Below are 24787 nucleotides of genomic sequence, written 5' to 3' on the forward strand. Positions count from 1 at the left end.
ACTGAAAAAGTACAGACTTGATTCTTAAAAATCTACAACAGCGACTTCTAGATTCTACTCAACCTTTACGTAGCTTTTACAGATGCCTGTCCTATAAAACACAAACAGTTGAGTGGCGTGAGGCACTACCAGCAATGGGGCTGCCATGTGATCAGGACAGAATAGAGAATTTGAACACAGAGTGGAATATCATACGACGAACGAATGAAGATTTGACTTCAACTTCTTTTTTATCATGACTAGTGGCTCGACCCGATCTTTGTGTTCTGTTTCCTGGGATGAAAGAAGTAAGAGTTCATCTCTTGCTACTCCCAGTCACAACAGCTACAGTTGAGCGTTCTTTTTCATCATTGAATAGAATTTTGTGTTCTGAAAGAAGTCGCCTTCTGCCTGATCATGTGACTGAACTAATGAGCATATCAATTGAAGGAATGGAAGTACCGGACACACGAGAAGCCACCAAAGATGAACGCATTGCATTCAAGAAGTTCATTAACAGAGTTGTGCAAAATTATAACAAGAAACCAAGAAGGGTGTAGACGTAGTGATTCATAGAAGGATTAAGTAGCCAACTTTAATTTGTGTGATGATTTTAAAACATGAGTTAAATCTAATAAAATGGTCATGAAACATTTTTCAGTTTTTACTATGGTGCCATACAGCCCACCTTCACTCTCACAGTCTCCCCCCTTATTGGCCCTGACACTCCCTCCCCCCCCCCCCCCCCGTAAATTCAAACACTCCCCCCTAATTTCAATTCCTGGGTAAACCACTGGACGGGTTGCATATAAAGAGTTATGTATGTAGGCCAGTAAGATGTTCTTAAAATAATCTGTGGAAGCATCTGATAAACAAGTTTGTCCTAGACAGGGGAATGTTGTTTTGCCTATTTCGCCATTGTAAATTGAGCAAGGTGACACCAGAGACAGTGTAAGTTCATTTGCATCTGAGTCCACAGGAAAAGCAAACTGAGAGGAGGGCAAGGAAGACAGGATGGCGTCAGTTTCTTGGGGGACAAGTAGTTGAGAAAAACTTTATCCCTTCAGAAGAATACATCTCAAAGGTTTATTGGACTATAAAAAGAAGGGGAGGGAGCCCCTTTGCTAATCATCACTTAAATTGGACAAATGAGGCCTGTGGTCTTGGAATCCATACAAGATGAATCCTTCAACCATCTGGGCTGAAGACGCTGAGAACTGACTGTAGGTGAGAAACTGCCCGAGACCAGATTGTGAACTGTTAAGCTTTTAGACATCAGAAAGCACATTTTTCCTTTTGTTTTGTTTGTAACCATATATATCTTTTTCTCTTGCTTAGTATCACTTAAATCTCTGTTCTTTATTAATAAACGTATGCTTAATTTTACTATAAATGACCTCAGTGCTGTGTATTAAGTTAGAATGTGTCCACAGTGAGTCAACATGCTGGTGTGTGTGCACTGTTACTTTGGAGACTGCAGACTTCATAATTCCTGCGAGTGTCCAGTGAGAGGGACTGGACACTGCAGAGAGGTATGTCTGCGAAACTAGCTCTCACTGAATGTTACCTGCAAGGCTAGATTAAGATGGGCAGAGTCTTGAGGAGTTTGCTGGGAAGGCAGACAGCGGTGTGGCAGGGAGTTGACACACAGTTGAAGCTCCAGCAAAGCTCTTTCTTGCTGAGGCCAAGTGGAGTAACACATTGGTAGGGCCCTACCAAATTCACAGCCATGAACAATGCGTCACGGACCATGAAATCTGGTATACTTTTACCCTGTACTATACAGATTTCAAGGGGGAGACCAGTGTTTCTCAAACTGGGAGTCCCAACCCAAAAGGGGGCTGTGGAGGGAGGGATATTGTAAGGTATTTGTAGGGGGGTCGCGGTTTGTCACCCTTACTTCAGTGCTGCCTTTAGAACTGGGTGGCCAGAGAGTGATGGCTGTTGGCTGGGCACCCAGCTCTGAAGGCAACATCCCACCAGCAGCAGCACAGAAATAAGGGTGGCTATACCATGCTATGCCACCCTTACTTCTGTGCTGCTGCCTTCAGAGCTGGGTGGCCAGAGAGTGGCGGCTGCTGGCCAAGGCCCCAGCTCTGAAGGCAGCGCAGAAGTAAGGGTGACAATACTACAACCCCCTACAATAAACTTGTGACCCCCCCACAACCTCCTTTTGGGTCAGGACCCCAACAGTTACAACACTGTGAAATTTCAGATTGAAATATCTGAAATCATGAAATTTCTGATTTTTAAAATCCTATGACCCTGAAATTGACCAAAATGGACAGTGAATTTGGTAGAGCCCTGCACATTGGCTTATGGTTCTGGGAACACTGGAGAAGAGCATCACAATAGGTAAAGACACAAGAGTCTACACCTGAGGGGGTGCACTCAGAGGGACCAGAAAGGGGACAGAGATGCAGCTAGCCTGGCAGCCATGATAGCCTCCATAATAAAAATGCCCAAATGAAATGTTATTCAGCAGGCTTCAGCACTGAGCAGATTTTATAGCGTGAGAGCTTCACTCTCAAGCACGATGGTATTAATATTGTTGCAAACAATAAATTAATGCTAGTTTTATACAAAGATTATGCTTGCAAGCTACTGGAGTAGAAGACACACTCCCACAGCCAGGGTTAGAATCAGATACATACAGTGTGGTAAGAGTAAATTGCTTTCATTCTACACTTACGGAATTGAAGAGCTCGGTGGTCAGGCCAAGATAGTTGTGCAAAGCCAAGAATGTCACTCTTTGGAGCCTCACCATTATGATCTAGGAGCGGGAGATCAAACACAGGGAGCAGGTGAATACCAAATACACCAACATCCACTAACCCACTCTTTTTGTCCTATGACTGCAGAAGTGTTAACAGGCCACTCTACCTTGAATATTTCCTTACAATTTGTGCTAACTACTTATGCTAAACATTCTGTTCCACTTTGCATTTTGCTGTGATGCTGGGAATACCTTTCCCCACAGCTGAAGAAGAGCGCTGTGTGGCTTGAAAGCTTGGGTCTCTCACCAAGAGACACAGTAGGTGGCTGAGCCAGAGACACCACCCAAAAGAATTGACACCATAGGTGTCAACTCCGTGGGTGCTCCGGGATTGGAGCACCCACGGAAAAAAAATAGTGGGTGCTTAGCACAAACCGGAGGATCAGCTATTGCATGGGCAGACCGCATCAGCTGTTTGCTCCACTGCAGCCAATCAGCTCTCCCCATCTGGCCAATCAGGCGGCTTCATGCCAAAAAGTTATCTTCAGCTGTTTTGGCTAGAAGCCAGGTTCCCAGCGTGTGTGGTGGCAGCAGTTCCCAGCCCGGCTCTGACTGCAGCAAGCAGGTGAGTCTTTTTCCAGGGCAGAGAGAGCCGGGCTGGGGCAAGCAGGGACACAGGCAGCTTCTGGGCTGGCCTCAGGGGCTGGGGGGAGACAGCCTGGGGAGGCCGGCAGCTTCTTGGCTGGCTGCAGGGGGCTAGGGCTGGGGAGGGGGACACAGGCAGCCAGCTAAGCAGATGCAGTGTCTGGCACCCCTCTTTGGTATGAAGACCTCAAAATCCCAACTTGGGGGGAGGGGGTGTTTTTGTTTTGTTTTAATAAAATTACAATCTCAAGGGGCAAGTTGGGTCTGGTGTCCCAATTTTAGAGGCTCTTGCAAGAACTATAAAGGGCCTATACACTGTTGGCAATAAACAAGTAATGATGATATTTATAATATTGATCATGACATCTTGATGTCATAAACACCCTTCATAAGAGCATATGATCCAAAATCTACAGTTCTCTACAGCAGGTTTCAGAGTAGCAGCCGTGTTAGTCTGTATATGCAAAAAGAACAGGAGTACTTGTGGCACCTTCGAGACTAACAAATTTATTTCAAGCAACAGAGGGTCCTGTGGCACTTTTAAGACTAACAGAAGTATCACTTCTGTTAGTCTTAAAGGTGCCACAGGACCCTCTGTTGCTTTTTACAGATTCAGACTAACACGGCTACCCCTCTGATACTTAAATTTATTTGAGCATAAGCTTTCGTGGGCTACAGCCCACTTCTTCGGATGCATAGAATGGAACATATATTGAGGAGATATATATTCTCTACAGCAATCAGTTCTCACTTGGCATCTCCCCTTTGTCACTCTCCTCTTTAACTAGACTCCTCTTTCCTTCCCCACCTCTCCCTATCTCCCAACATCTTGTCTGGCATATGGATAAGGTTGCTTATTCACCAAGAGGCTGATCTAATGAAAAAAACAAACTGATTTCCAGAAGTGCTGAGCACCCAGATGCTCAGATTCTAAGTCCCCATTTTTTCAAGATCTTCAAAAAAGGACAGCGTATTGGGGGTTAGCGAGGGAATGACTTATGACCAGCCCCAAGGAAAGACACTATGTCTTGAACTAGAGACATTGGAAACTTACAGAGGGGCAATAAGCTGTCTTCATCGCCATTAGATTTCCCTCTGCCATTCTTTGCCCAGCACATATCCAGGGGAAAGTTACTCATATATCATTCTTAAGAGTCCAATAAAGGTGTCACAATAACACAAATTAATTAAGTGGTAGCATTATTCAAGAGCAAAGATTAGAACTTATTCCAAGTACCCACTGCTACAGCAGTTCAGAGTTTGCAGATGTTTGAGAAGTAAATATCTAGGGCCAAATTCTGCTCTTTGATGAGCAGAGGCAGCCCCCACGGACAGTAACAGGAGCTGCATATTTCTGAAGGCAGAATCTGGCCTCAAGGGGGAAGGAAACTTCGGTATGTTGGTCCAAGGAAGGGTATAATGTGATGAAATTAAGCCGAGACACATTTAGGAAATATTTCCCTCATCCCCGCCTAACGTAAAGATCAATCAGACTGTGCGATAATCTCCTTGGATATGTGGTGGCAGCCCCAACACTTGGGACACTTAAATATTGGACGAAACCCTGAAAATATGCTAAGGAGAACAATTCTGCACCAGCAGAAGGATGGACTAGCTGGCCGGATAGGGAAAAACCTTTTAAAGGAAAGATGGATATAAACATTTTATTAAGATGATGTTAAAAAAAAAAAAGTGAACCGAGTTTGAGCATAGAAGTTTCTGGTTATCAGGGAATAATGTACAGATTATCGAGGGTGCAAAGTTTGGTATAAGATCAGGTGGCATAAGGAATACATAATAAAAACAAACTACAGATCAGTCTTACCTGTACCATTCTGACAAGAGTTTCAGGGTACTTCTGGAAAACATCCTGAAAAACACTGGCTGGAAGTCGCAGTATAGTGGATGGTGTTCCTGCTCGGGCTGAAACGGTTTTATATGGAGCAGGGTGACCCTATTAAAAAAGCATTAGAGAAACGAGTTTACTATTTGCTCCCTCTTGTACCACTGTCCACCTGCCTCAATTCTTCCTAATGACATTACACCACTTTTTCCTTTGATGCACACCATCCTAATTCTCCGGCCACAAGAGAAAGATGTGCTCCTATGCTCCGTGAATTGTCCAGTCGGGGATATAAGAGGTCAGGGTGGTCAACAGCATTCACAGGGTCAACTCCATTTGCCTAGGAAGGGGGTAGGCGAAATGAGAAATCCCCACAGTGTAGCTCATCATCAAGTAGATGAATCTGCTGGCTTACTTATTCTGTAATGCTACAGAGAAAGCCAGGCTTCAGAATTAATGTCAAATTGATACTCCAGCTCTCCAAAGAGGTTGAGAAAAGGCCTTTTGGCAGGTCTATTAATCTATGCTGCCCTCTGTCACATTCTGGGGTGCATTCCAGATCAGTGAGAGATTGTGTCACCACCTGCACCGCAAACCTGCATGCTACACAATGCTTTGCTGTGGTAGCTCCCAACTTGGGCCACTCACAAACAGCCTGCCAGCATGCGGGTCACCCCGAGTGTGTGTGTGTAGCTGCAGCCCTGGTCCAACAACTCTGACCCCAGCAGCCTGTCAGCAACACTCCAGCCCCCCTCTGGCTTCCACCAGTCTTAGTTACTACCTGCAGGGTAACACCAATGCACTCCCAGTCCTGAGTTTTCCCAAAAAAATGTGTGTTCTGCACCATCCACCTCTCTCCTGGGCAGTTTAGATATTAAAGCTCTATAAAGGGTCAACAGTTTGCTACTTTAACTGGAGTTACCAAACAGTTCAGTTTAAACACAACACTGAATTTGTTTAGATTAAAAAACAAAACAAGTTTCTTTAACTACAAAGAAATAGGTTTCAAGTGAGTACAGGTATAAGGCATTAAAGTCCGAAATGGTTACAAGAAAAATAAAAATAAAACGTTTCCTAGTAGCTAAAACTTAACAAGCTAGGTTCAAGATAAAATCCTTACCACACATTCCAATATAGCTGACCAAATTCCCATATTAGAATCTCCCCCCATAGTCAAAGGGCTGGTTCTTTTTCTTAGGTGAAAGAGAGATGAAATGCATTTTCCTGAGGGTTACCCTGGGATAAAGTTCATTCCAGCTGTGAGGAAGTTCCTAGAACCATAGAATATCAGGGTTGGAAGGGACCTCAGGAGGTCATCTAGTCCAACCCCCTGCTCAAAGCAGGATCAATCCCCAACTAAATCAACCCAGCCAGGGCTTCGTCAAGCCTGACCTTAAAAACCTCTAAGGAAGGAGATTCCACCACCTCCCTAGGTAACCCATTCCAGTGCTTCACCACCCTCCTAGTGAAAAAATGTTTCCTAATATCCAACCTAAACCTCCCTCACTGAAACTTGAGACCACTACTCCTTGTTCTGTCATCTGCTACCACTGAAAACAGTCTAGAACAGGGGTAGGCAACCTATGGCACGCGTGCCGAAGGCGGCACACAAGCTGATTTTCAGTGGCACTCACACTGCCAGGTCCTGGCCACCGGTCCGGGGGGCTCTACATTTTAATTTAATTTTAAATGAAGCTTCTTAAACAATTTAAAAACCCTTATTTACTTTACATACAACAATAGTTTAGTTATATATTATAGACTTAGAGAAAGAGACCTTCTAAAAACGTTAAAATGTATTACTGGAACGCGAAACCTTAAATTAGAGTGAATAGATGAAGACTTGGCATACCACTTCTGAAAGGTTGCCGACCCCTGGTCTAGATCCATCCTCTTTGGAGCCCCCTTTCAGGTAGTTGAAAGTAGCTATCAAATCCCCCCTCATTCTTCTCTTCTGCAGACTAAACAATCCCAGTTCCCTCAGCCTCTCCTCATAAGTCATGTGCTCCAGCCCCCTAATCATTTTTGTTGCCCTCCGCTGGACTCTTTCCAATTTTTCCACATCCTTCTTGTAGTGTGGGGCCAAAAACTGGACACAGTACTCCAGATGAGGCCTCACCAATGTCGAATAGAGGGGAATGATCACGTCCCTCGATCTGCTGGTAATGCCCCTACTTATACAGCCCAAAATGCCGTTAGCCTTCTTGGCAACAAGGGCACATTGTCGACTCATATCCAGCTTCTTGTCCACTGTAACCCCTAGGTCCTTTTCTGCAGAACTTCTTCCTAGGAATTCAGTACCTAGTCTGTAGCAGTGCATGGGATTCTTCCATCCTAAGTGCAGGACTCTGCACTTGTCCTTGTTGAACCTCATCAGATTTCTTTTGGCCCAATCCTCTAATTTGTCTAGATCCCTCTGTATCCTATCTACCACTCCTCCCAGTTTAGTGTCATCTGCAAACTTGCTGAGGGTGCAGTCCACGCCATCCTCCAGATCATTAATGAAGATATTGAACAAAACTGGCCCCAAGACCGACCCTTGGGGCACTCTGCTTGATACCGGCTGCCAACTAGACATGTTGAGCCCGATGATCTAGCCAGTTTTCTATCCATCTTATAGTCCATTCATCCATCACATACTTTTTTAACTTGCCGGCAAGAATACTGTGGGAGACCATATCAAAAGCTCTGCTAAAGTCAAGGAATAACACATCCACTGCTTTCCCCTCATCCACAGAGCCAGTTATCTCGTCATAGAAGGCAATTAGGTTAGTCAGGCATGACTTGCCCTTGGTGAATCCATGCTGACTGTTCCTGATCACTTTCCTCTCCTCTAAGTGCTTCAGAATTCATTCCTTGAGAACCTGCTCCATGATTTTTCCAGGGACTGAGGTGAGGCTGACTGGCCTGTAGTTCCCCGGATCTTCCTTCTTCCCTTTTTTAAAAATGGGCACTACATTAGCCTTTTTCCAGTCATCCCTGACCTCCCCCGATCGCCATGCGTTTTCAAAGATAATGGCCAATGGCTCTGCAATCACATCCGCCAACTCCTTTAGCACCCTCGGATGCAGCGCATCCGGCCCCATGGACTTGTGCTCGTCCAGCTTTTCTAAATAGTCCTGAACCACTTCTTTCTCCGCAGAGGGCTGGTCACCTCCTCCCCATGCTGTGCTGCCCAGTGCAGCAGTCTGGGAGCTGACCTTGTTCGTGAAGACAGAGGCAAAAAGAGCATTGAGTACATTCGCTTTTTCCACACCCTCTGTCACTACGTTGCCTCCCTCATTCAGTAAGGGGCCCACGCTTTCTTTGACTTTCTTCTTGTTGCTAACATACCTGAAGAAACCCTTCTTGTTACTCTTAACATCTCTTGCTAGCTGCAACTCCAAGTGCGATTTGGCCTTCCTGATTTCACTCCTGCATGCCTGAGCAATATTTTTATACTCCTCCCTGGTCATCTGTCCAATCTTCCACTTCTTATAAGCTTCTTTTTTCTATTTAAGATCAGCAGGGATTTCACTGTTAAGCCAAGCAGGTCACCTGCCATATTTACTATTCTTTCTACACATCAGGTTCCATGCTGTTGTTTGCTAAAATGCAGATCAATCTCTTCCTGCCCCCTTCTTTGCAAAAGAACGGCTACTTGACAGGTGATAGCCAATCAACTTTGATGACACCTGGCTAGAGGCATCAGCTTGTCCTGTGTCTTTGAGAAACAGGTTTACCCCCTCCTCAGACTTGTCTTGCAAACACATTTTAGTCATAATTTCAGCTTGTGTTCATAACTCAATACACTATTATACATACTTTACACAAGAATTTTAACAATCAGTGTGTTAGTTTTTAAATGGTATCTCACAAGGCATATTTTGTGCAAATATTACTACAATAAAGTGTAGGGTGTGAATTCAGGGAGTTTAGGGTCACAACCTCCACTTAGCATATTTGGTGCCATGGCAATCTATGGATTCGCACAGTCTGCAGAAAAAGAAGAATCTGCTAGTTCCACTATTCCAGATGTGGCTAGATCCTAAGAGCTACAGGAGCAGTGGATGGGAAAGCAATAATGACCAAAAGACCTTCAAGATGTGTGGAGAACTTTTACCCTTCTGGAACCAAGTTGTAATAGATAGGGAAGACAAAGACCTGCCTGCATATCTTGAAGGAGGGGAGAAATTCTGAAGATAGGCTTATATTATTAATTGTAGGACTGTTCCTTTTTACACTTTTTATCTTCAATAAAAGTAAGGTGTGAAACACTCTTTTTAAAAATCCAGCTTTTTACATGAGAAATGTAAGGTCTAGATGTCTCTGTTTTTGCTGGAGGACTGGAGAACCAGCAGAATGACATCACAAGACAGGAAATGGGGGTACAGATTTTTATGCTCTTTTTCGTTTGGGTATTTTTTTCTTAATGTCTGTTTAACTCAAACTCCTGCTAAACACTTGGGAGAAAAGTGCTCATTGCAAAAGATTCAGTGCCCCCTCTTCCCTGAGTTCTGAGAAAGCGCATGTCAGTCCTCTGTGGATTCCTCCTAAAAATCCAGGAAAATGAAGACCTGATTTAGCTATTTCCAAGATTAAAAAAAAAAAAACTAGCAGAAAAAAAATTGGGGGATGGGGAGGATTTTTTATGGGATGGAGCCTGAGCAGGAAGCTGAGTGCAAGAACAAACTGGAGTTCTTGCTTATTCAGTCATCATAAGGGTTTACATTTTCTTCCATTGTGCAATATAAAGCAACTACATAAAATCCGCAGGACACTGAATGTGGAGATACCACCAGGGCCTCCCACATCACTATGGAGTCAGATGCACCCACTGACACTGACTCAGAGGAATTTTCTGCCCAAGGAATGATGAATAAAAACACTAAACAAGTTACTTTCTGCACTGCTATCACCTCTCTGGAAAAGAAAGTTGAAGGATTCTTAGTAAAATCAGCACAGCTGGAAGCCTGGATGAAGAAAAGCACAGGACTTGGACAGCAAGATCAAATTAACTGGAAACTGTATCTCTGGATTATACTGATGTTGTATAGCAGAACCCCAGAGTTACGAACACCTCAGGAATGGACGCTGTTTGCAACTCTGAAATGTTCGTAATGCTGAACAAAACGTTCTGGTTGTTCTTTCAAAAGCTGAACATTGACTTTGAAACTTTACCATGCAGAAGAAAAATGCTGCTTTTAACCATCTTAATTTAAAAAAAACAAGCACAGAAACAGTTAACTTACCCTGTCAAACCTTCTTTTTTGTTTTAACTTTCCCCGCTTTTTTTTCCTGGTAGTTTACGTTTAACACAGTACTGTCTGTACAGTATTTGTTTTGTGTGTGTATGTGTCTCTGCTGCCTGATTGCATACTTTCGATTCCAAATGAGGTGTGTGGTTGACCAGTCAGTTCGTAACTCTGGTGTTCTACTGTATGATATTATAAAGAGTAAAAAGGCTGTGGACAGTTTTGAGTGCAGTCTGTAATTCTGAATATCTACTCAGTCTGTACCCTGGAATTGCCTGGCTTCTTCACTATTTCGACACTTAATAAAAAGTACTTCAAGGACACCACACATAGCCTTTCGGGGCTTTTCACGTAAAGCAAAAAGGGCTCAATGTCCCTTCCTTTTATAGGTCACCTTAAAGCCAACCTCTAAAAGCCTGCTCCTACCTAATGAGATTATTCTGCTTTTCATCTACTCCCACCCAAACTGCTTTAGAAAAAAGTAAAATTACACTCTTTGCTTTTTAAAGATACTGGTCCCTGTACTGTCTACCAACTGTATTTTCCACCAGATTCTAAAGCAAATGGGTGGGGAAAATTAGTTGCTGGATAAAAATAATTCTCTTCAATAAAGATTTATAATTAACTTTATAAAATGTTACACAGAAGTAATTCAAAAGACCAAGGAGTGGGTTACAGATCACCTTCAGATGTTCAACTCTGAACTACAACTGAGCTGGCTGGGTTTGCTCTGAAAATGGCAGTGTAGACCCTCATGCATTGGCTCTAGTACCCTGCAAGGTGGGAGGGTCTCAGAGCTCAGGCTGCAGCCCAAGCCTGTATATCTACTCCGCAATTAAGCAGCCCCTTAGCCCGAGCCCAGCAAGCTGAGTTCAGCTAGCATGGGCCAGCCGTGGGTGTCTAACTGCAGTGTAGACATACCCAGAGACTCTCCCTCCCCACTGGGTTTCAGAGCCCAGGCTCTAGACTGAGCCTGAACATCTATACTTGTTATTTTTAACTCCACAGCATCAGGCCTGCAAACTAAAGACAGTTGACCTGGGCTCTGAGACTCACTGGCATGTGTCTTTTTTTTTTTCCCCCTTTGCTGTGTAGACGTAGTCTTTCAGAACAGAGTTTAAGGACCTCTGAGAAAATCATACTCTAAAGATTACAATACAGAAAGGAGCAGAGGACTCTTAATCCAGCAGGGCACTTAAGAGAAGAATAACTGTAACATTTCCATCCTCCCACTTATCCTGGGTGCAATTTTCCTTTTTAAACACTAATCAGCATGATGAGAGGAGCTTGTTTTTCGAAAAGCACAAAAGCAGGCTGTACTGTGTAATTGGCCGGAACGTACTAAAAGCTGCTACGAAGGAAGAACGGAGGAAAATGTTCTCAGATGCGTCAATTCTCTCTAGCACATTGTAATCAACAGCACTGAGAACACTGTTTAAATTGCAACTTCAATCAGTTTATTATAATTACACACAGGGAACTCTTTAGGGACTGCCTTTCAGGACAGATTCAGCAGTGAGCACCTCATTGATGGGCAAGATCCCCTGGGAGAATAACATGAGGGGGAAAGGAGTCCAGGAGAGCTGGCTGTATTTTAAAGAATCCTTATTGTGGTTGCAGGAAAAAAAACATCCCAATGTGTAGAAAGAACAGTAAATATGGCAGGCGACCAGCTTGGCTTAACAATGAAATCCTTTCTGACCTTAAACGCAAAAAAGAAGCTTACAAGAAGTGGAAGATTGGACAAATGACCAGGGAGGAGTATAAAAATATTGCTCAGGCATGCAGGAGTGAAATCAGGAAGGCCAAATCACACTTGGAGTTGCAGCTAGCAAGAGATGTTAAGAGTAACAAGAAGGGTTTCTTCAGGTATGTTAGCAACAAGAAGAAAGTCAAAGAAAGCGTGGGCCCCTTACTGAATGAGGGAGGCAACTTAGTAACAGAGGATGTAGAAAAAGCTAATGTTCTCAATGATTTTTTTGCCTCGGTCTTCACGAACAAGGTCAACTCCCAGACTGCTGCACTGGGCAGCACAGTATGGGGAGAAGGTGACCAGCCCTCTGTGGAGAAAGAAGTGGTTCAGGACTATTTAGAAAAACTGGACGAGCACAAGTCCATGGGGCCGGATGCGCTGCATCCGCGGGTGCTAAAGGAGTTGGCGGATGTGATTGCAGAGCCATTGGCCATTATCTTTGAAAACTCATGGCGATCGGGGGAGGTCCCGGATGACTGGAAAAAGGCTAATGTAGTGCCCATCTTTAAAAAAGGGAATGAGGATCCGGGGAACTACAGGCCAGTCAGCCTCACCTCAGTCCCTGGAAAAATCATGGAGCAGGTCCTCAAGGAATCAATTTTGAAGCACTCAGAGGAGAGGAAAGTGATCAGGAACAGTCAGCATGGATTCACCAAGGGCAAGTCATGCCTGACTAACCTAATTGCCTTCTATGAGGAGATCACTGCTTTCCCCTCATCCACAGAGTCAGTTGATGTGTTATTCCTTGACTTTAGCAAAGCTTTTGATACGGTCTCCCACAGTATTCTTTCCAGCAAGTTAAAGAAGTATGGGCTGGATGAATGGACTATAAGGTGGATAGAAAGCTGGCTAGATCGTCGGGCTCAACGGGTAGTGATCAACCGCTCCATGTCTAGTTGGCAGCCGGTTTCAAGTGGAGTGCCCCAGGGGTCGGTCCTGGGGCCGGTTTTGTTCAGTATCTTCATTAATGATCTGGAGGATGGCGTGGACTGCACTCTCAGCAAGTTTGCAGATGACACTAAACTGGGAGGAGTGGTAGATATGCTGGAGGGTAGGGACAGGATACAGAGGGACCTAGACAAATTAGAGGATTGGGCCAAAAGAAACCTGATGAGGTTCAACAAGGACAAGTGCAGAGTCCTGCACTTAGGACGGAAGAATCCCATGCACTGTTACAGACTAGGGAACGAATGGCTAGGAAGAAGTTCTGCAGAAAAGGACCTAGGGGTTACAGTGGACGAGAAGCTGGATATGAGTGGACAGTGTGCCCTTGTTGCCAAGAAGGCTAACGGCATTTTGGGCTGTATAAGTAGGGGCATTGCCAGCAGATCGAGGGACGTGATCATTCCCCTCTATTCGACATTGGTGAGGCCTCATCTGGAGTACTGTGTCCAGTTTTGGGCCCCACACTACAAGAAGGATGTGGAAAAATTGGAAAGAGTCCAGCGGAGGGCAACAAAAATGATTAGGGGGCTGGAGCACATGACTTATGAGGAGAGGCTGAGGGAACTGGGATTGTTTAGTCTGCAGAAGAGAAGAATGAGGGGGGATTTGATAGCTGCTTTCAACTACCTGAAAGGGGGTTCCAAAGAGGATGGATCTAGACTGTTCTCAGTGGTACCGGATGACAGAACAAGGAGTAGTGGTCTCAAGTTGCAGTTGGGGAGGTTTAGGTTGGATATTAGGAAAATCTTTTTCACTAGGAGGGTGGTGAAGCACTGGAATGTGTTACCTAGGGAGATGGTGGAATCGCCTTCCTTAGAGGTTTTTAAGGTCAGGCTTGACAAAGCCCTAGCTGAAATGATTTAGTTGGGAATTGGTCCTGCTTTGAGCAGGGGCTTGGACTAGATGACCTCCTGAGGTCCCTTCCAATCCTGATATTCTATGATTTCTCCCCCCCTTTTTAAAAAAAAACAAAACAAAGGGGAACTATTTGTTCTAGTTGGGGATGAGTTTCTCTCCATATTGTTCTGTCACCTGCAGAGTAATTGCACATTCCCTGAAGCACTGTTGACAGGAAGTATTTGTTGTAGTTACAAATGTGCAGCAAAACACAAGTAGTGGAGGCCTCCCAAGTGGACCTGGAATGCGGTCAAACATTTCTGAAATGGATTTGAATAAACCGTTCACTAAGTGGAGTGGTGGGATTTTTTGTTTCTCCCATTTGGAGTGGTAACTCTTTCCCCCCTTCCATCTTCAAAATCCTGGAGTATGCTTTTTATTCTTTCTGCTGGGATTGCCTTCTCTCCAGTCTGGCTTCCACCCCACCACAACCATCCTAACCAAGAGCACAAAGGACCTCCAAGCTAACTCAAAGGGTCATTTCTCTATCCCCTAATTTTTTTTATCTGTCTGCTGATCACATTTCTCCTTTTCTATTCTCTCCTGGTTTCTGGGACGTTGGTTAGTAGGTGGACAGAGAACTGGGAGAGCTCATCCTTTCCACATCATTTTTAACAGTTCATCAAACTCTCTTCTTTCCTTATCCACTGGTGTTCCTCAGCATTCTCAGACTTCAGCTGCTCCCACTCTTCCAACCGCTACCCTTATATGAAGGACACAAGAACCCTTGTAGCCCCAACCTCTCACTTTTTGTCCTGTCTTGGATGGCTCTGTGCCATCTCAAACTTAATCTCTCCAAAAACTAACTCCAGGCTTGCCTATATGGCTATTTGGTTCACAGGGTGACTGGGCAACAAAATGGCAGATGAAATTCAATATTGATAAATGCAAATTAATGCACATTGGAAAACATAATCCCAACTATACATATAAAATGATGGGGTCTAAATTAGCTATTACCACTCAAGAAAGAGATCTTGGAGTCATTGTGAATAGTTCTCTGAAAACATCTACTCAATGTGCAGCAGCAGTCAAAAAAGCGAATAGAATGTTGGGAATCATTAAGAAAGGGATAGATAAGACAGAAAATATCATATTGCCTCTATATAAATCCATGGCACGCACACATCTTGAATGCAGATGTGGTTGCCCTGTCTCAAAAAAGATATATTGGAATTGGAAAAGATTCAGAAAAGGGCAACAAAAATGATTAGGGGTATGGAACGGCTTCTGTCTGAGGAGAGATTAATAAGACTTGGACTTTTCAGCTTAGAAAAAAGACGATTAAGGGGGGTTATGATAGAGGTCTATAAAATCATGACTGGTGTGAAGAAAGTAAATAAGGAAGTGTTATTTACCTCTTCTCATAACAGAAGAACTAGGGGACACTAAGTGAAATTAATAGGCAGCAGGTTTAAAACAAACAAAAGTAAGTATTTTTTCCACACAATGCAGTCAACCTGTGGAACTCATTGCCAGAGGATGTTGTGAAGGCCAAGACTATAAAGTTCATGGAGGATAGGTCCACCAATGGCTATTATCCAGGATGGGCAGGGATGGTGTCCCTAGCCTTTGTTTGCCAGAAGCTTGGAATGGACGACAGGGGATGGATCAGATGATGATTACCTGTTCTGTTCATTCCCTCTGGGGCACCTGGCACTGGCCACTGTCAGAAGACAGGATACTGGGCTAGATATACCTTTCATCTGACCCAGTATAGCCATTCTTATGACAAGCTAGTGCGCTGTAGCTTTACACCCCAGCTTGCCATGCAGTAAATGGCCATATAGGCAAGTCATTGCTTATTCCTTTTATTTGCCTTATCTAATTAATATTGCAAATTCCCCAGGACAGAGAATGTGCATGTATGTGTTTGTAAAATACTGTGTAAACTTAAAAGCTCCTTCACGTAGCTCTGTAAGTAAACATTATTATTACAATTATAAAACTACTAGTGGACATAATTTTGATGGCTAGAAAAGCACCCAAAACATATGGCTGTTCATCCAGGGCTCTATCAAGAGATCTATGGCACTTTATACCCCTAGTAAGGTCATACATACCCCCACGATAGAGTCTTGCATGGTATTTTGGAAGCTCCAGTCCCAGTTGGAGCCCATGAGGGCTAGAACACAACAGAAAATTAAAACTAATTAACCAAACTTTCAGAATCTTCAGAAAGGTTCAATTGGGGTTGGAGTCTGGAAAAGTGCACCAGTCCCTGTATGTCCCCTCACAGGCTCACCTTTCTCTTCTGGAAAAAGTTCTAGTACTTTTATATTTAGCTTTATTTTAACTTTTTTTTTTTAAAAAAGCATTAATTCAAAAATCAGACTTTCTGGGTTTGCATGTTGCAGTGATCCAAAATGGGGGCACACTTCTGAGAAAGGACTCTCCTCCACTAGAAATGGAAGGGCTGCAAGAGTTATCGGTTATCTTCTCCAATGACTGATGGCAGACGATCCTCCTTGGAACACATCAAACCCCATATAAGTGCTAAGTGCTTTCCAGCCATTCACTGACCCCCACACACCCCTGTGCAAGGCAGGTCAGAATTATACAGATGAGAAAACAGCAGCACAGAGAGATGAAGTGACTTGCCCACCCACAGCCACAGAGTGAGTCCATGAGAGGCCCAAGGATAGAACAAAACCTTCGGACCAAGACCTGTGCTCAGCCCTCCTCACCCTGTTGCTTCCTTGGGTACAGGCAGTGAGGCCCTTTTATCTTAGGGTATTTCTCTGAGGATTAATACACAGCTGATTTTCAGATGCAAGGATTATGCATTGAAGGGCCCCACAGTGACAGGCTATAATTTTATTTTAAAAAGACTTCAACAATGACAGACTGAAATACCTAAAAAAAAAAATAGTCAACCGTCAGGCTGCTGGTGTGAGACTACTGCCCATCATCCTGATTAATACTGTCTCATTGTTTCCGTGTACCTTTCCAGTCCGTCTTCTCTATCTATTGTCTCTCGTCATATACTTCGATTGTAAACTCTTTGGGGCAGGGACTGCCTGGGATAATAGGGTCCTAGGCCATGACTGAGGCTCCCAGGCGCTATGATAATACAGATAAATAATAGTGACAGAAGAAAGAGCAAAATAAAGACCAGCATAGCTCACGTTCCGAATTGGAAAATTATAACAAGATCTGAAGCCCTAGTACTCTACACATTGTGTGTATGGAGAAAGTACCTTCAAAAACACTTTTCCAGCAAGCTGGCAGAATTTGCAGGCACACAGTGCAAATACCAAATTCCTGAGCATAGAAATGGTTTTGCTTCCTTGTTCCTTCTCTCCCTTCCTCCCCCACTCAAAAAAAAATTAATTTTTTTTTGCTATTTTTTTTCAGACTTGCACAGTATGTTTCCATCAACAAAAAGCGTCATACAAAACAACTTCACATTTAGCAGCTAACAAATTTCTACACTATTAAAACTGCAACAAAAGTAGATTAGATCGGGGTGGGCAAACTTTTTGGCAAGAGGGCCACATCTGGGTATAGAAATTGTATGGCAGGCCATGAATGCTCACGAAATTGGGGTTGGGGTGCAGGAGGGGGTGAGGGCTCTGGCTGGGGGTGCCGCTGGGGCCAGAAATGAGGAGTTCAGGGTGCAGGAGGGGGCTCTGGACTGGGGCAGGGAGGGTGGGGTGCAGGGGGAGGGAGATGAAAGCTCCAGCTGGGTATGCAGGCTCTGGGGTGGGGCTGGGGATGAGGAGTTTGGGGTGTAGGAGGCTGGGACAAAGGGGTTCGGAGGGCGGGAGGGGAATCAGGGCTGGGGCAGGGGGTTGGGGCGCAGGCTCAGGGCAGCACTTACCTCAAGCAGTTCCCAAAAGCACCAGCATGTCCCCGCTCCGGCTCCTACATGGCCAATGGGAGCTGCGGGGGCGGCACTTGGGGAGGGGGCAGCGTGTGGGGTGGAGCCCCCTGGCTGCCCCTACATGTAGGGGCTGGAGGGGGGACATGCCGCTGCTTCCGGGAGCCGCGCAGAGTGGCCCCTGACCCTGTTCCCCGGCTGGAGCGCCAGAACGGGGCAAGCCCCAGACCTCGCTCAAGGATCGGATTAAAATGGCTGGTGGACCAGATGTGGCCCACAGGCTGTAGTTTGCCCATCCCTGGGTTAGACTATTAGAACAGTCATCAGAAAGAAAGATTGAACATGCTGCAACAACAACAAAAAATACTAAAATATTTCTTGTTGGCAACACATATGCAGAGCTCCGGCTACTGCCATCTTCGATGCAGAAGGGAAAGTGGGGCCCCTGAAGGGGAGAAAGTCAGCACTGGCATCTCAGGTTATGCAGATTTTTTCCCTGGGTTTCTCTTTATGTCATTAGTTATTAGTGCTGTGCTTTGTGGCAATGATTTGCCTTTAAAACAAAAGAGTACAGAAATCTCCTGATAGGTTCATGATGTGCAGAGACACATTGCAGCAATGATAGCCTCTCCAATAGTGGTAGGGGAGCAGTCCTTTGCACCTCAAGAGGCGAAGCTACAAGTGGGTGCTCTCCCACTGGGATTCTCCATCCCCAGCACATACACACAACGGATGGATCAGAAGAAAAAGCTACCCTCACTAGTTTCCCTTTATACAGTATTATAAGCTATTAAGGTCACTTAAGCAAAGGAATCATCTTACGTTTTTGGTATATACACCCCTAGAATAGATTTAAGGGATATTATTTATTATCTGTACTATGGAGGCACCTACAGGCCCCACACCAGATCAGGGCCCCACTGTGCTAGGTACTGTACAAACACATTCTAGAGACCATCGCTGTTCCAGAGGATTCAGCATCTAAATAGAAGAGATGGAAAAAGGGTGGGAGAATGGAAGCATTCTTGTCCCCATTTTATAGATGGGGAACTGAGGCATCGAGAGACTAAATGACATGCCCAAGGTCACACAGAAAGTTGGCAAAAGACACAGGAATCATACCCGGAATTCCAGTCCTGTGCTTTAACCACAAAACGGGTTGGGAGAGCATTCATTCTTTATATGGCTTTAACAGCATAGGTTTTGTTTAAGTTTGTTAGCATATGTATTGTGCTGGGGGCAATCATTAAGTTTTTACCCCACACAGACCACTAGACTGATTAGATCATTGCCCCAATCAGTTTCTCCTGGGGCACTAATTCGCCTCCAAGTAATCAGAGTGCAGGCTCACCTCTGCACTCCCTGCACTGTCACAGGTAATTATGAACAAGCTAAGAACCTTTTCTGTGTTCAGAGTCCGTCCAGACTCTGGAAGATGTTTCCTCTAGAGGATTTATAAAACCAACAATGATGAGGTTTAGGAAGAAAATTTCCTTTGGGGAATAGCTGCCTACAATTACCCATTATGGGCGTCTTGCATCTGCCTCTAGGCTCTGAAACATCAGGTACTGGCCAATGAAGAAATGGACACTAGGGCCTTGGCTACACTTGCGAGTTACAGCGCTGTAACTCACTCCCCGTCCACACTGGCAGGGCACTTATAGCGCTGTATTTCTGTGGCTGCAGCGCTGCATGTACTCCACCTCCCCAAGAGGAATACCGTGTATTGTGCCGCCGCTGCAGCGCCAGTGTGGCCACCCAATGCACTGTGACTGGCCTCCAGAAGTATTCGGCAGTATCCCACAATGCCTGTTCTAGCCACTCTGGTCATCAGTTCAAACTCTACTGCCCTGGCCTCAGGTAACCAACCATGTGACCCTCCCTTAAAATTCCCCGGGAATTTTAAAAATCCCCTTCCTGTTTGCTCAGCCAGGCGTGGCATGGAGTGCTATCAGCGAATCTTTCCAGGTGACCATGCCTCCACGCGCCAAGCGAGCCCCAGCATGGAGCAATGGCGAGTTGCTGGACCTCATCAGTGTTTAGGGGGAGGAAGCTGTCCAGTCCCAGCTGCGCTCCAGCCGTAGGAATTACGATACCTTCGGGAAGGTATCAAAGGACATGATGGAAAGGGGCCATGACGGGGACGCCCTGCAGTGCAGGATTAAAGTGAAGGAGCTGCGGAGTGCCTACTGCAAAGCCCGCGATGCAAACGGCCGCTCAGGTGCTCCCCCCGCGACCTGCCGATTCTACAAAGAGCTGGATGCGATACTTGGGGTTAACCCCACCTCCACTCCGAGCACCACCATGGACACTTCAGAGCCGGGGTGGGAGGAGGAGGAGGAGGAGGAGGAAAATGGGAGTGAGGGTGGTGGGGCAGATGGAGACACCCCAGAATCCCTGGAGGCATGCAGCCAGGAGCTCTTCCCGAGCCAGGAGGAAGGTAGCCAGTCGCAGCGGCCGGTACTTGGTGGAGAACAAACAGAAGAGCAAGTTCCCGGTAAGCGGGTTTTTTTTCGGGAAGGAATTTTTTCGGTGCGGGCTCTTTGGGAGAGGAGGGTTAGGCATGCATGACTAGATGCGGAATAGCGCATTGATGTGGTTTATCACATCGCGGTAATCGGCCTCGGATATCTCTTCGAATGTCTCATCCAGAACGTGTGCAATGCATTGCGCAGGTTTATCGGGAGAGCCACCGTGGTCCTTGTCCCAGCCAGGCTAACGTGTCCGCGCCACTGTGCCGCGAGGGGACCATTGCTGCACACAGGCAAGCTGCATATGGGCCAGGGCGGAAGCTGCATTGCAGTAGAAGACCATCCCTTGCTTCCCAGGTCACCCTCAGCAGCAAGATATCGTCCAGGATGAACTCCTGTGAAAAATGTTGGGACAGTGTTCAGTGTAGGTGCCCCCTGCAGCTGTTGGCTCTCCCCAAGACACAGAAACCCAGAGGACAGTACAGCCCTGAAACAATCAGTCCCCCTTACTCACCATTTTGAGGCTCCCGTGGGTTGTGTGTGCTCTGTTTGGGACGGGAAAATTATGCTATTGTGTAGACCCTGTGAGTGCCCTCCTTAAGTGCGGGGGAAATCATTACTCTGTCTGGTATAAACAATGCTGCCTCTGTTAAATGTTGCATTTTGCCTATACAGCTGCAACAACCTTGAGACCTCAGCCGTCCCTCTTATCGCCTGCTCAGAGACTGCAAAGACTCAGGAAGAGACCGCGAAAAACCAAAGAAGACATGCTGCAAGAAGTGATGCAGCAATCTATTAAAGAGAATGAAAAAGCACAGAACTGGAGGGAGAGAGAAAGCAGGATCTGCCAGGAAAACGCGGCGCACCGGCGGCAAAGCACGGAGCACCGACAGCAAAGCACGGATCGGCTCATAAGCATCCTGGAGCGCCAAGCAGACGCTATCCAGGAGCTCGTAGCCATGCAGAAGGAGCAGTACCGCAAACGCCAATGCCCCCCCTCCCCCTACAGCCCTTGTCCCAAAACTCTTTCCCTTGTGCCCCACTGTTACCTCCAACCCACTTTCCCCAACTTCCAGGTTCTTCAAGCCACCAGCTGCCTCCAACACCAATATCTTCACCACCCAGACCTGAAAACCACGACCCTTACCCTCTGCACTCAACCCCCATCACCATGCAGTATAGCTGTCCTGAAGTGCAGTACTCACTGCACAGCACACCAGACAGGACATACGCAAATCTGTGATTGTACCGTTCCCCACTCCACCCCCTTGCCCTTTCTGATTCCCAAGCAGTTGTGTTTCTTTTCAATAAATGGATTTTCTTGTCAATAAATGGATTTTTTGGCTTTGAAAACATTTTTTATTATTGCATAAAGTAAAAGATTCCTTAGCCCAGGAAATAAACAGGCACTGCAACTCTGCTTAGCAAACACTGATTCCTAAAGATTGGAACTACTGCACTTCACTCCCGTGCAGGGCACCAGATATCACTGTTGGTTTTCAGCCTCAAATTGCTCCCTCAAGGCATCCCTAATCCTTGCAGCCCCGCACTGGGCCCCTGTAATAGCCCTGCTCTCTGGCTGTGCAAATTCAGCCTCCAGGTGTTCAACCTCGGAGGTCCATGCCTGAGTGACGCTTTCACCCTTCCCTTCACAAATATTATGGAGGGTACAGCACGCGGATATAACCGCGGGGATGCTGTGTTCAGCCAAGTCCAGCTTCCCATACAGAGATCGCCAGCGGCCCTTTAAATGGCCCAAGGCACACTCCACAGTCATTCGGCACCGGCTCAGCCTGTAGTTGAACCGTTCTTTGCTGCTGTCAAGGCTCCCTGTGTAGGGTTTCATGAGCCACGGCATTAACGGGTAAGAGGGATCTCCAAGGATCACAATGGGCATTTCAACTTCCCCTACTGTGATCTTCTGCTCTGGGGAAAAAGTCCCGGCCTGCAGCTTCCTGAACAGCCAAGTGTTCCGAAAGATGTGTGCATCATGCACCTTTCCTGGCCAGCCTGTGTTAATGTCAATGAAACACCCACGGTGATCCACAAGCGCCTGGAGAACCATAGAGAAATATCCCTTCCGATTAATGTACTTGGATGCTAGGTGGGGTGGTGCCAGAATAGGAATGTGCGTCCCATCTATCTATCCCATCTATCCACAGTTAGGGAAACCCATTTGTGCAAAGCCATCCACTATGTCCTGCACGTTACCCAGAGTCACAGTTCTTCTGAGTAGGATGCGATTAATGGCCTTGCAAACTTGCATCAACACGATTCCAATGGTCGACTTTCCCACTCCAAACTGGTTTGCGACCGACCGGTAGCTGTCTGGAGTTGCCAGCTTCCAGATTGCAATAGCCACCCGCTTCTGCACTGGCAGGGCAGCTCTCAATCTCGTGTGCTTGAGCCGCAGGGTGGGGGCGAGCTCCTCACACAGTCCCATGAAAGTGGCTTTTCTCATCCGAAAGTTCTGCAGCCACTGCTTGTCATCCCAGACTTTCATGACGATGTGATCCCACCACTCAGTGCTTGTTTCCCGAGCCCAAAAGCGGCGTTCCACGGTGCTGAGCATGTCCGTGAATGCCACAAGCAATTTCGTGTCGTACGCGTTATGCGGCTCGATAGCATCGTCGGACTCCTCACTCTCACCTTGGATCTTAAGGAATAGTTCGATAGCCAAACGTGATGTGCTGGCAAGACTCGTCAGCATACGCCTCAGCAGTTTGGACTCCATTTCCCACAGACAGATCACGCTGCACAGAAACCGTTGAAAAATGGCGCCAAAGGTGGACGGAAACAAAGGGATTTCTGGGATGCGAAGCGATGCATCACGGGGCGTTGGGACAGGACCCAGAATCCCCCGCACCCACGCCCCCTTCCCACAACCCACGGCGCCAGAATGGGAAGAGGTGCTCTGTGGGATAGCTGCCCATAATGCACCGCTCCCAATGGCGCTGCAACTGCCGCAAATGTGGCCACGACAGTGCGCTGGCAGCTGTCAATGTGGACAGACTGCAGCGCTTTCCCTACTCAGCTGTTTAACAGGTTTAACTCACAGCACTGTACAGCTGCAAGTGTAGCCAAGGCCTAGATTAGATGGATCACTGCTGGTCTGCACCAGTATAATAGCTACGTCCCTACGAATGACTCTAATTTGCTCATCACCTTGCTAAATCCATTTCATTAAGTCTCTGTCATATGAAAAATTGACATTCCAGTCATAGCTTCAGATTCCAACTTTACAGCCACCCTCTGCTCCAACCCTCATCAGATTTCTCACTCTTCTCCAAGTCATTCTTGTGGAATGTTAACTACTCCTATCTTTGTCAATAACTTTTCTGCTGCCATATCCCAACCTAATAGGATTTATTTGTGTGTATGAAAAATAGGCAATTTTGCAGTATAAACCTGAGACTTCAAAAAGTACCCAGAACAATTATTTGAAACCACAGGTTCAAACCTCAGCAGGGTTGACTCATCTTTTCAACCTTCTTAGATAAAATGAGTGTCATGCAGTTTAGTGAGCATAAGTTGAGTAGGAGGGGGCAGGCAAGAGAGAATCTTTCAGAGAGACCTGAAAAGATAATCCTTGTATCCAGTGTGAACAGTAGCAATCCCATAGCACTTTTTGATTACAGTAAGGATTTGCCCCTGGCTAGTAATTCCTCTCTTGCCCAATGCGGTCTGTCCTCTCCCCCAGAGCCAGCTACATTTTGGTGGCGTGTGTATGTAGTTTGTCAAGCCCATTGGGATCACTCAGGTCAAATGTGGCACTATGTAAAATATGCATTGGACTAGCAGTCTGGAAAATGCCACCCATCTAAGAGTTAATATTTGATTAGCAAGAGAAAAGGTTACTTAGATAGACTCCAGAAAACAGTCAATTATTCATGACATGCTCAGTACACAATACATTTTCAGCTCAAGAATCATTACTCAATTTTTCCATTCCTACTTCACTTAGTTAATAAAAATCTATTCTTATCACCATTTAACTATTAGTAAATCCGCTGACATTATGATAGGGCCTCATCTCACATGCTGTAAAATTAATGAGCAGATCAAAAGAGACTGATTGCTAGAGCTTGGCATTAAATTAAGGGTTTTGTTCATATGATACAGTGAGCTGAGTGAGTGACTCAACAGCGTGATCAATCATAAGCCATTATGGCACATACAAGTCAAGTTACATGAAAGATGCCACAGTAAGAGTAAGAGCAGCTAGGAAACAAAGAACCCCACAGAAAGACACATATCCACACAGCCACAGACTGTTATGGCCGGGGCTTGGGCAGTCGTGCCTAGTGGACACAGAACTGGCACTCAGAGGCCAGAAACAGTGCTGAAGGCCAGAGCTGGAGTCAGGGACCAGGAGTCAGAATCAAGAGTTAAAGCTGGGGTCAGAAGCCATGAGTCCAAGGGCAAGCCAAGAGACAGGTCCATTGCTATAACTGCTTGGGTGTCCACCTCATTGGATGGAC

At 45.8% G+C, this 24787-nt stretch overlaps 1 protein-coding gene across 1 annotated transcript in view; it reads right to left on the reverse strand.

Annotated features, from left to right (window-relative positions):
• Nucleotides 1-24787, reverse strand: part of LOC112106835 (patatin-like phospholipase domain-containing protein 7) — a 132870-nt gene that overhangs the window by 45779 nt on the left and 62304 nt on the right. The window contains exons 10-11 of the mRNA XM_026658725.1: nt 5166-5294; nt 2672-2752 (exon numbers count right to left, since the gene is read on the reverse strand). Coding sequence (XP_026514510.1) covers nt 2672-2752; nt 5166-5294 — 210 coding nt within the window. The remainder of the gene's footprint in view (nt 1-2671; nt 2753-5165; nt 5295-24787) is intronic.

Source organism: Terrapene carolina, unplaced genomic scaffold, assembly GCF_002925995.2.
Source record: "Terrapene carolina triunguis isolate 2854851 unplaced genomic scaffold, T_m_triunguis-2.0 Scaffold508, whole genome shotgun sequence".
Lineage (NCBI taxonomy): Eukaryota > Metazoa > Chordata > Testudines > Emydidae > Terrapene > Terrapene triunguis.